Genomic DNA, 12,102 nt, shown 5'->3' with positions numbered 1-12,102 from the left:
GCAGAGCTTTTATATGAGCTCCATCTTCATAAATGTTTCTATGGCAACTCTATTCATTTGGTGTTTTTTCACAACCTAACATGTTTTCCTCCTTGGTCCTGCACCTCACCTTATTTGAGAAGGTCATGATGTTGAAGAGAGAGTTCCTGAGTGAAGCTTTAGTCAGCAGGGTCTGGATCAGCAGGCGTTTCACTGACCCCAGAGCAGCTCTCATGCTCTCTGAGCTGTCCAGGACAAAGGTGATGTTGTAGATTTCTTTGCCCACAAGCAGTGGGACGAGTGCAGCCTCAGAGGCTGCCATCTGCCTGCATGTCATCCTGGAGCTTAAATAATGATTTGAATATTCAGGTAAAAATATTCAATAGTTTAACTAACTTAATACTTAACAGTTAGACCATAACTGTAAGTCCATAGTCAGACTGCGACAAATGTAACATTTTGAAACCAAATTCTCTCCTTGAATTTGACATTCGGCACAGTTTGAACATGGTGTAGAATTTTACAGAAATGTTTATCCAGGGTATTTGGTTAAACCACATAACAAACGCCAAACATAACTACAGTCAAAGTGACAAAAGTGGATTTTCCAAGTTCTGTACTGGAGCAACTAGCGTGTTCCACCTACTTTATAAGACATAAGTCACATGGCTCATGCATGCGTCAATATAAATATCATAAGTTATTCTTATTAAATGACTGAAAATGTATCCATAAGCTGTTTTTCTGTCACAAACAATAGAGGAAAATAAGCTAAAAATGCAGCTCTGCTCTCGATTTCCTCTGAACTTAAAATGAACACATGATAAAAAAGACATAGGACATTACCTACACGTTCTTTTTACTATCCACCGTCAGCTGCAGACAACAACTTCATCTCACTGTTTATGACGGTTACCATGGAGACGTGCTCAGCACTGAGTCACTATTCCCACTGGCCACTGGAGAGGCCGGTTGTCTGCAGGTCAGCTGACCAAGAGAGTCCGTTACCAAACACCACTGTCACGTCACAGTAGCTTTGTTATGATGCAGTCAAATATCAGTTGAATCATTCAATCTGCTTCTAATCCCAGATTGAGAAATGACATTGATCCATGTTGGTGCTTTTACAAACTCTGCTGTTTCACCTCCCATTAACAGCTTTAATAATCATAAAAATATGAAAGTGCATGTATCCAATCGGCCCAGAGCAAGTCACATGTAAAATATGTCTTATGCTTTATTTATTAATGTATTTTTATGATACAAATAAATGTGTATTTCTCTTCAGGAGAGGCAAGTGCATTTATCAAACACTTTACTTCAACATGGCAAATAAGACACAAAAACATAAACACTTGGTTTAATAGAGTAAATCACAATAGACAATAAAATATTATGTAAACATACAGAGGCCTTGGAAACAATAGTAGTCCAATACAAGGCTATGAATAATATGCTACTGAATACAAATATGGATACTGGATGCAGTTTTACTGGTGGTTTTAGTATGAGGAACCATAAAAAATTGTAAAAAAAATTTTTTTTTTACTGTTTCCCATTATTAAATTAGAGCTTTTATTTTGATAAGAACCTCCAATTTCAAATAGTCTGCCTTGGTGTGTTTAGTTTTGATGCAGCTTTCCATGTGTTGCTTTTATGATTTGTGACTAACCCCTGTGAGAAAAGAAAAAAGACAAATATCCTGACAGTGTGAGTGTTTGTGAGATATGATTTGGTTTTTTTCAAAGAGGAAATCCAGACTGATAAATCACAGTATGATTTCAAATATGGTCTGATTGGGGAATAAAATAATATGAATATTTTACACATTCCACTCGAGTTGCTAGTAATTAGCATTTTCACATGTGATTGCGAGGAGAACGCTGCTCTTTGTTTCTTCAGTCTTTAAGGGTCTTTTGTGTCCACCACCTTCCCTGCTTGGCCCCTGGAATCATCCTTTGACCCCCCACAGCTCCTCTGCCAGTCACGATACAACAGATAGTGGTGATCTCTTTCTGGAATAACAACCATATTAAAATGGTTGTTTGTTGCCTGGTCCCTCTCTCCCCCTAATGTAAGAGGTGAAACTTGTATACTGTTCTGTATCAGTGTAAAGGACATTTGTATCTGTGGGTCACTGTCAGACAGATGTCGGCCACACATCTCTTCACTCCATTGCCCACATTGCCTCTGTTTTTCCCATATCACCTTGTTTTCAACATGGACGCCGAAAATCTCCTCACACGTCGCTGTTTACGTCGCAGAAAAAATAAGCGTACCCGCGTCCTGCGACACACAGAGATGGCGAATATACAGCGACAGACAGCGATCGCCCTGTGTTGACGTTTAAGCGTTTCTTTTATATGATAACGCTTTGCTTTCCCAGTTTAAACCCTGAAACAATATGAAAATTGACGCGGAATGGCGTCTGGTAGGGGCCCGGGGACATGAATAACGCAATGCAAGCGCGGAATCTTCAAAGACAGACAGAGTATTCGACCAATAGGCGTTAAGTGTCTGAGACTCGGGCCAACCACAGTCATTGGTGTGCGGGTAGGCGGGCCGTACTGATCGGAGGATTGTGCTGGCGTACATGTTCCGGGCATCCTGGCGTCACGGAGCGTTTCCTGCACTGGTGCATGGTGGTCGAACAGGAGGAATTGTTGGAAATTTTTCGGAGGTTAGTTTATAAATTGGTTTTTACCCAGTGTGCATTATTCCCACAGCCATCTCTGTGAGGAGGGGTGTGTGGCTGACTGCGACGGGAACTAAAGACGCCTGAAAAATACAGTTTTACCACAAAAGAGAGAGACATCCACCGTGTCAAAATGCTTATGTTATCGTTTCTTAGCTCAGTTCCCAGGTCTTGTTTCCGAACTGCGTTGCTAGTTTCGCGGAGTGTAGCTTCATTGAATCAGCTAGCTAATGCCTCGGCTGTCACACACAACCAGCTCAGACTTCACATTCAATATATAAAAAGATTTTAGCGTGTTAACATGGCAAGTTATAGAAATAATCTAATGATAACCGTCAAAATGTCCCGATAGAGCTTTTTTGTGTGTATACCACCACTGTTATCAAGGTGGCTAACATGCTAGCTCCGGTTTGACAGCGCGTTGGTTATTAGCTAATGCGAGCACTCGGTGCTCTACTTTGTACTGTGTCAGTATAATAACAGTCGGTTCATCATCACGCTTGTTGTGCTGTGTTTAATTTAACTGCGACACTCGTGGTAAGTCACAGCTGTGCTGCACAAATATAGCTAACTAGCTAGCCCATGACCCTACAAGTCAACAAGCGCCAAAAAACAGAAACAGCGTCAGTCTCGTCAGAGCAGATTCAGTTCAAATGAATGAAAACATCTACATGAGGAAAAGCTTACGAAATGGACACACTTGCAGCCGATTTAGCTATGTAAACATGGTTGCATTACAACTGACAACACACAAGTGCCCAAAACTTAGTTATAAGACTTACTAAACTAAAATGTAATTAAATAGAAATTGTGTTATGTTGTATACATGGTTACTGACAAGATGAGGGCCCCTGAGTTGGTTGTTTCAGTATCTGAATTCAAACAAACACTATTTTAAGAGTATAATTCTAAGATTATTATTTGTTTTACTGTAATATTCATTAATTCATCTTCTACCGCTTTATCTTCCACATGAGGGTTGTAGAGGCACTGGTGCCAATCCTAGCTGACATAGGGCCAAAGGCGATACACCCTTGGCAGGTTGCCAGTCCATCACAGGTCCACATAGAGACAAACAACCATCCACTCTCACACCTACAGTCAATTTAGAGTGTCTAATACAGGGGTCACCAACGTGGTGCCCACGGGCACCTGGTAGCCCGCGGGCTCACTTCACTTCACCTCACTTGCATGTATCCGTATGATCTGTCAGTAAAATATCTTTGATATTGTTTATAAAAACTGGTAATCGTTAGGAGTAAGCACTGGAAGGAATGTGTATGCAGTTGAATGCATAATATTAATCATTGAAATGGTAAACAAACAAAAAAATATTATATGGTAGCCCTCCATATTATTTTTTACCCTTAAGGTAGCTCTCTGTCTCAAAAAGGTTGGTGACCCCTGGTCTAATATATGCAACCACACCATATTAAACACAATCCTGGGGTTGTTGGTGATGAAATTATAACTTAATTGTTTTCATTTCTACTTGGATACGTTAATACTACTACTAATGATAATAATTACAGTAGCAAATTAATTTGTAAAAACAACATTTGACAAACATTAATAATACAATAAGTAAAGAATAAGCACTAAAGTAAACTGATAAGCCTCAATCAAAAACCTGGCTGTATTACAGTTTCAAACTAAGTAAGTTGATACATCTCCTGACAGATGTCTGATATGTACTGGTGGGCATTAACATTTGGTGGTGGTGGTTAGTGGCTTACATACGATTTGTTGGTCATAACCTTTAAGGGATTTTTACTGTCTTGTCCTATCCTATAGAATGAAACCTTTGGAATGTATATAAATTATTCATTAATAAATTATCTCATTATCAGAGCTCTAAGGTTTAGTTTGTGATTATAATGTAGTTCTTATGGAGGTAATATGTTTGTACATTAGTAACATAAACAAATGTGTGAATGGACTATCTGTCATGTTCATGTTTTTGTACATCCTCTGTTCGGTGTGTATCTGACTTGGCTGTTGTAAATGTGTCTTCTGTGTGTTTTACTCCAGCAGCTGAAACATGCTCTTGGCCCAGATCAACCGGGACTCACAGGGAATGGCAGAGTTTCATGATGTAGATGGGCAGCCGGTCACGTTATGTCTGGCAGAGGCTGTGGCAGTGGGAGGTGAGACCCAACACTGAACTTTGATCACTAACTGTTGGTCACCCACAATGTTAACGTGTCGATGTTAGACTACAGCACTGCCTAGGACAAACAGCAGGCCAAAATTCAAATTTTATGTAACTTTTCCGTCTTAAATGGATATTGGTATCGGATGTTTGTCCCCTCAGAAAATGCTGAGGGGAAGTGATTATGACCTGTTATTGTCATATTAATCCCCAGATGGTGATCAGATGGAGAGCATGGACACTGTGAGCCTGCAAGCTGTTACTCTTGCAGATGGATCTACTGCATATATCCAACATGAGTCCAAAGCTTCCTTTTCTGATGGGCAGCTCATGGATGGACAGGTTATCCAACTGGAGGACGGCTCTGCTGCCTATGTTCAGCATGTGTCAATGCCTAAAGCAGGTAAAACTTATCTCAAATCAGGATTATTTGTTTTTCCTTCTGCATTACACCGTAGTGTTACAGGACTGCAAGCATTTGTAAATAAATACAGAAAAGCAGTTATTCTTGTCAAAGTGCCTCATTTGTTTTTTTCTATGTAGGGGGGGACAGTTTACAGCTTGAAGATGGTCAGGCAGTTCAGCTAGAGGATGGAACAACAGCCTACATTCACACACCCAAAGGTAAATAATTATAAGCACAAATGTATTTCTTCTTGTGCTATTTCTTTTCCATAACACCCATCCATTTTAGCAAAAGTTTAGCAGTTTATGCTTATTACGCTTGAGAATCAAGGCCAGAGTCCTTTTCTAATACCACATCTTTTTCTTGTTATTGTGCAGAAACATATGACCAGAGTGGCCTGCAGGAAGTGCAGCTGGAGGATGGCAGTACAGCCTATATCCAGCACACGGTGCACATGCCCCAGTCCAACACCATCCTGGCCATCCAGGCTGATGGAACCATTGCAGACCTCCAGGCTGATGCCGCTGCCATAGACCACGAGACCATCAGTGTGTTGGAACAGTACACCACCAAGGTACACATACTACAGCATTGTGCCTTCATTTAATAATTAACAAATAGTACGATTCAGAACACTAGCTGTATATGTGATCACAAATAGTTTAATCTTTTGCATTCCAAAGTGTTTTTGACATTTGTTTGGGTTAAATGTTGAAATTCACTCTTTACGGTTTATCATGTAAACTGTTTTCAGATTCAGATATACCTGTGTGTCTGACTTCTTTTGATGTGAAGGTTCATAGTTCTGAAATTAATCTTTTTCTTCTCTATCAGGTAGAGAATATCGAAAACCCTCTAGGATCCTACGGCAGAGTGGAAGCAGATAATGGTGTTCACATGAGGGTAGAGTGTCTTGATTTATTTTATATTTCATAAATTTGTATCTCACCCTAGATTCAAATCAACGTCTATTTACTGCTTCTTTTAGATTGTGTTACAAGGTCAAGACAACAGGCCAGCAAGAGTCTCGAATGTAGGAGAGAAGTCATTTCGTTGTGAATATGAGGGCTGTGGAAAGCTCTACACAACTGCCCACCATCTCAAGGTGAGTGGGAGATGTGGTTGTTTATTTATTTATTTATTTATGTATATAAATGTGTGTGTGTGTGTGTGTTCTGTGTTTACTTGCTTGTCCATACTCAACCATGTAATTGTTTTTTATCTTCACTAATGCACAGTATGGTTGTGATTCTTACAGGTACACGAGCGCTCGCACACTGGAGACAAACCATATATCTGTGACTTCCGTGGCTGTGGAAAGAAATTTGCAACAGGTAGCTGTGGAGATTGGATTATTTGTCAGAAACAACATTATCTTTATGCAATTTAATATGGTTTTGTGTCATCATACTAGTGACAGCCAAAGATGGAGGCATTTTGTTCATGATGTGCTTTGGAGATCTTTAATAGTTTGCCGCAATGTTCTCATTGTACATCTTGTTGAATAATGACATTCTTATCATATGAAGACAGAATAAAAATGTCTACGTGACAAAGTGCTGTTGACCTAAAAATAAATGTGAATATCGTTTTTTTTGGGCTATTTAAGGGTATGGATTGAAGAGTCACTCACGCACACACACAGGGGAGAAGCCATATAGATGTCAGGAACTGAACTGCTGCAAGTCCTTCAAAACCTCTGGTGACCTTCAGAAGCACACAAGGACTCATACAGGTACTCATACAGACACTCATTGAGCACTGAGTCATTATGTACTGATATACCTTTAACCTGAAGTGAGAATACACCACAAATACATGTATGTCATTGTTAAGTGTGTTTTGCTACAGTCAGTGTTGACTGCTATTGACTGCCTCAAGTACCTGACTGTGTGTTACTATTTAAAGTACTGTTACTATTGGTGTAAATGAACAGGCCAGAGTGGTACACCCCCCTGAATTTGAAATCACACAGATAGTGATACGTGGCCAGGATTGGCTCATCACTGTGAATTTTTAATCAGATGCAGTAAGAACCATTAAACTCATCGAACCCTGATGTTGCATTTCTTACCATGCAGGAGAGAAGCCTTTTAAATGTCCTGTAGACGGCTGTGGCAGGTCGTTCACCACGTCTAATATCCGAAAAGTTCACATCCGAACACACACTGGAGAGCGGCCATACTACTGCTCTGAGCCGACCTGTGGGCGGTCCTTCGCTAGTGCAACAAACTACAAGAACCATATGAGGATTCACACCGGTGAGTTACTTCATACTGTTACTTCTTTGGGTGTGTCATAGTAAGCCTGCAGCCACAGGCTGAAAGTTAAACATTAATTGATTTGCATAAAACTTATTACTTGCCTATTTATGCTGTAAAACAAAAAAAAAGACGTACAGAATGTTTACATTTCTTATTGTTCAATCAAGCAAAACAATCTCAATGTGTGACTGCTTTCCTGCTTCTCTAGGAGAGAAACCGTATGTGTGCACAGTGCCTGGGTGTGAGAAGCGGTTCACAGAATATTCCAGCCTTTACAAACACCACGTTGTTCATACACCCTGCAAACCTTACAACTGCAACCACTGTGGGAAAACCTACAAACAGATCTCCACACTCGCCATGCACAAACGCACAGCCCACAACGACACAGAGCCCATCGAGGAGTTGCAGGATGAGTACTATGAACCACCGGCAGGTCAGTATAAGGACACAAAAACACTTAAGTGCTTAAGTCTGAGTAAGATTACATCAAACTGAATGTAGAACTGCAACAGTTATTCATTACATCAAACAACAAACTGATACTTTAATTGGCAAACAATATATAATATTATGTAAGCTGTATTTTTAAAATTAATTTATAGTAGTATATTCAAGGTTTGAACTGCTAGTTGAATAAAATGAGCCATCTCAACTAGGGATGGGATGATACCACTTTTTTGTGTCCAATCCTGATACCGTTATCACAAACTGATAGTATCTACTAATACTGGTCTGATACAGTCATTATAGACCATGTATGGTGACGCTGTTAACAACAAATTTGTGCTGAGTCATTTCAAAGAATAATTACCCAACTATGTAACAAATATTGTTCTCTCAAAAGAAGAAATAAACAGGCAGAACATGACTCAGCTGAAATGGTTTTGCTGATTTTTATTTACATTTTTACGGTCTGTGCATAGTGAAGCATATATTTTTCATTTGTGTTTGGGAAAATGCTTTTAGAACAAGTACTAGAAAGGGAAATGTAAGTGAGGTGAATGAACAACTCCAGAACTGCTAAAAAGCAAACACTAACAGAAACCTTTGTTAATGTTAATTCAGATGCCATTGATGATCCAAACGTGAACTATACAACAACAGTGGTTGGAGGAGAGGACTCGGGCTCAGAGCAGGCTCCAGTAGAGAGCACTGACATGGTTGGCCAGCAGCACATTGCCTTGGTGAAACAGGAAGATGGGACACAACAGCAGGTAAAAGAATACGGCGACACCACCAGCTCACTGGTGAATACGCTTCAGTACAACTGGACAACAGATAACATAAATGTATCTGTCAAGCTTTAACCAGAACAAAGAGATGTGACCACATCACTCATGTTTAATCATCTATGTTTAACAACACATTTTTAGATCCTCGTGATAGGCTCTCCATGGATTTTTAGTACCTTACTTACTGTTGCTTAGTTTGAGATCATTGGGCTTCAGATTCAGATTGATCTGCCTTTGTAAATCATGTTGGCTGACATGGCAATCGATGTCTTTTTGAACTCGGTTCATTGTATTTTGGTGGCATGATTTTGGTATGAATATGATGAACCTCATATTCAGGATAACTGAAGACACTTTATGAACAGATATGTGATGATAGATCACAAAAGCTGTACTGTGAATTGTGTCTCATGTCAGGTCAGTATCTCGGAAGCGGACTTGCAAGCCATGGGTGGCACAATCACCATGGTGACCCAAGAAGGCACAACTATAACCATTCCAGCCCATGAGCTGGCAATGCAAGGGGCTCACTCAGTCACCATGGTAACAACAGATGGCTCAGAAGAACAGGTAAACAACTGTGTGAGTTCTGTGTTGACTGTACAGAAAAGTTAAAACAATGTTAATTCTTTCTCGTTCTGTTTCTCTGTAGTTTAATTTGTACAGTTTCATGGATGCACCAATAAATGTGTCACAGTAACTTAAATTGAGAAACAAGTGTTCTTCATGCTTCTCAAAACAGGAGAAAATAAAGAAACAAAGGGGTTTGTTGATTTTGAGTGCAATATCTGTCTCCCATAGGTGGCCATCATGACACCAGACATGACCTCATTCCAATCTGTGGAGGAGGCAGGCTACAGCCAAGATCATCCCGTCACTTTACTGGCCACCTCCAATGGCACTCACATTGCTGTGCAGGTTGGTAGAATAAATATAGAATATAGAATGGTGGCCTAAGTTCATGTCTGTGAATTTGTTCATTTCAATGACGAAGAAAACAAGAACATTTCCCTCTCCATGTTGTGTCAATGTAGAAAATGTTAAGTATTTAAAGCTCACATAGAGTGGTCCTGTTGCACATATAATATATGTGCAACATGTGCAGAGTGCAATGTATGTAAGTAGACCATCATAGCTAACATATTATGTTAGTTATGATGGTCTACTTACATACATTAACTTGTTTTTATGGTCAAAAACCTCCTAGTTGCTGTAAACGCGCCGATAGAAATCCTCTCAGCGTCAGAAACGCTGTTCCCCAGCTGTGATATTTCAGACATAAATCTCACCCCCAGAAGACAGTGTGCTGTGATTGGCCAGCCAGCGTAGAGCCTTCCCAACTGTCAGCACACCCGCTCTCGGAAGCGCAGCTCCCCCCTCTGGAACGGCAGATGCACTGCTACTCATTATCAAAACATTGTTTTAACAATGTTTAAATATAGCTTCTTCACAACTCCCCGCCGCAGTCCCTTTTATGACTTTGACCCAGAGTCAGACCTTGAGTCAGAAGACACTGTCGCTCGTGAAACACCACCACAACGGACGTTATTCTTCTTCTGTGGTTCAAATGTACGCAACCGGATGTACCCGGACTAGTTACCAGAGCAGGAGGATCTGCTGTTCCAGAGAACCGCTGTTTACGTAACCGGACCTAGTTTTTTAAGAGATCTCGCTGAGCCCGAGATTACAATAAAACACAGCGTTCTCAGCAATGGCTGAACTGTTTGTTTCGAAACTTCAGGGCTTCGTAAACAAGGTAATGACGCAAATACACACTAAACAACAGCATTAATTGGAACTTCCGGTCTAGGTCCGCTTTAAAATGGATTTCTGGGACAATGTCATCCCACAAATGTCTTTGTCTTTTTTTGGTCAAAATAGTAGTGTTGTTCATGTGATGCTGACAGGAGAGTCATGTGATACTGACAGGGGATTCATGTGATACTGACAGGCTTTTCAGCCAGGATTTACGAGTATTTAAGTAAAACCCACACCCCCACATACATATTCACACCCCTGATTCCACCCTGTTGCTATTTGCTGTAACGCTTGATTATAAATCACAGGTAGGTGGGGTTTAGTTGAATGGGTGTAGGTGGTCTGGCTTCCTGCTGGTACATTTAATTAAGAAAACTAAACTGAAACTTAACAATTTGAGATATTTCCATTTGTAATCCACTGTTCCTGAAAAGGAAGCCATCGCTGGATTGATATAATTTACAGTTGTGTTTTTTTCCTGCTTTGTGGCCAATATTAAATTTTATCAGCAAAAGCAGAAGGAAATTATTGGAATTTTCTTTAAAGCAGGGTCATTGTTTTTCATTGGCGGGGCCACTACATGACTGAAATGACAGTGTTTGTCCCTACGTGAAAGATTAGTGTATTAACTATTCAAAAGTAAATTGGTTTAACTACTTGCTGTGATGTTAAATTTAAACAATGTATTAAGTATTTAGGCCTCAAACCCCCAAGGGGCTTTGTTTACAGCAGCAGAGGTTCCAGTTCTCATTCCTGCTTTTCATTTATCATGTGTCTTTCAAAGGGGTGGCAGAGTGAATAGATTTAATCAGCATTTTTAATCAGTAGTAACAGTCCTTACCAGTGTGTCAATCAGTGTTTTGTGTAATACACATTGTTTTCCATCTCTCTGTAGCTCAGTGATCAGCCTTCGCTGGAGGAAGCCATCAGAATAGCATCAAGAATACAACAAGGAGAGTCACCTGGTCTGGATGATTAATGGACTCCTTTTGAACTGTGAATAAGGATCGGATCCATGTCAATGGATTATATCAAGAAAAGAAATTAAGTCTTCCATCATGTTTTTTTTTCCCAACAGAACTTTGCTTTTATGTGTAAATAGTATTTTGATAACTGGAGTTCCGCTATGCTAATTTGTCCCTCAGTCAATAAGATGGGAGAGGAGCAAATGCTTTCTAATGTTTATGATGCACAGTGTACAGTGCAGTGTACAGCTAATGCTATTTCTAATAAAAAAAGATAGTGTAATTAATTGACTTGATTGAAAATTATTTTAATCATGGCCAGGTTGACTTACTAGTATATGTATCCCGGAGATGACTAGTTTATTCAAAATATTATTTAATTTTATTTCAGAAGTTTATTGAGCAGGGACAAATATATTATACATTGTTTCATATAAAATATAAAATAGATGCCATGCATACAGGTTTCTAGTCAAGACTAATTTGCAACCCCTGTCCCTGGTTAGGCCTTTACTAACAAAACAAGCAAAGTTAAAAACTATACTCATGTTAGAATACAAAACACAGCAAATACAGTGTAAATACAATGATGCCAAATTATCTAATTAATTTATTAAACGGTGCAAGAAAGAGATTGCACAGTCACCC

At 39.7% G+C, this 12,102-nt stretch overlaps 1 protein-coding gene across 1 annotated transcript; it reads left to right on the top strand.

Moving 5' to 3' along the window:
• The first annotated feature begins 2,624 nt into the window (after positions 1-2,624).
• Positions 2,625-11,642, top strand: znf143b (zinc finger protein 143b). Its single transcript, XM_083893202.1, has 15 exons — positions 2,625-2,659; positions 4,706-4,821; positions 5,041-5,229; positions 5,370-5,450; positions 5,610-5,806; positions 6,067-6,135; positions 6,221-6,337; positions 6,491-6,566; positions 6,842-6,967; positions 7,314-7,493; positions 7,705-7,932; positions 8,565-8,713; positions 9,149-9,301; positions 9,533-9,649; positions 11,385-11,642. Exons 2-15 carry the CDS (start codon positions 4,716-4,718, stop codon positions 11,466-11,468), a joined length of 1,872 nt encoding a protein of 623 aa, XP_083749328.1. The 5' UTR covers positions 2,625-2,659; positions 4,706-4,715; the 3' UTR covers positions 11,469-11,642.
• The last annotated feature ends 460 nt before the right edge of the window (positions 11,643-12,102 follow it).

This window comes from Microchirus variegatus (assembly GCF_963457635.1).
Source record: "Microchirus variegatus genome assembly, chromosome: 8".
NCBI classification, from domain to species: domain Eukaryota; kingdom Metazoa; phylum Chordata; class Actinopteri; order Pleuronectiformes; family Soleidae; genus Microchirus; species Microchirus variegatus.
This window is presented reverse-complemented; position numbering and strand designations above follow the sequence as displayed.

Coding starts and splice junctions, on each gene's coding strand:
- znf143b (XM_083893202.1), top strand. CDS start 4,716: ATGCTCTTGGCCCAGATCAACCGGGACTCACAGGGAATGGCAGAGTTT. Junction 4,822..5,040: donor AGAGGCTGTGGCAGTGGGAG/GTGAGACCCAAC, acceptor ATTAATCCCCAG/ATGGTGATCAGATGGAGAGC. Junction 8,714..9,148: donor AAGATGGGACACAACAGCAG/GTAAAAGAATAC, acceptor GTCTCATGTCAG/GTCAGTATCTCGGAAGCGGA.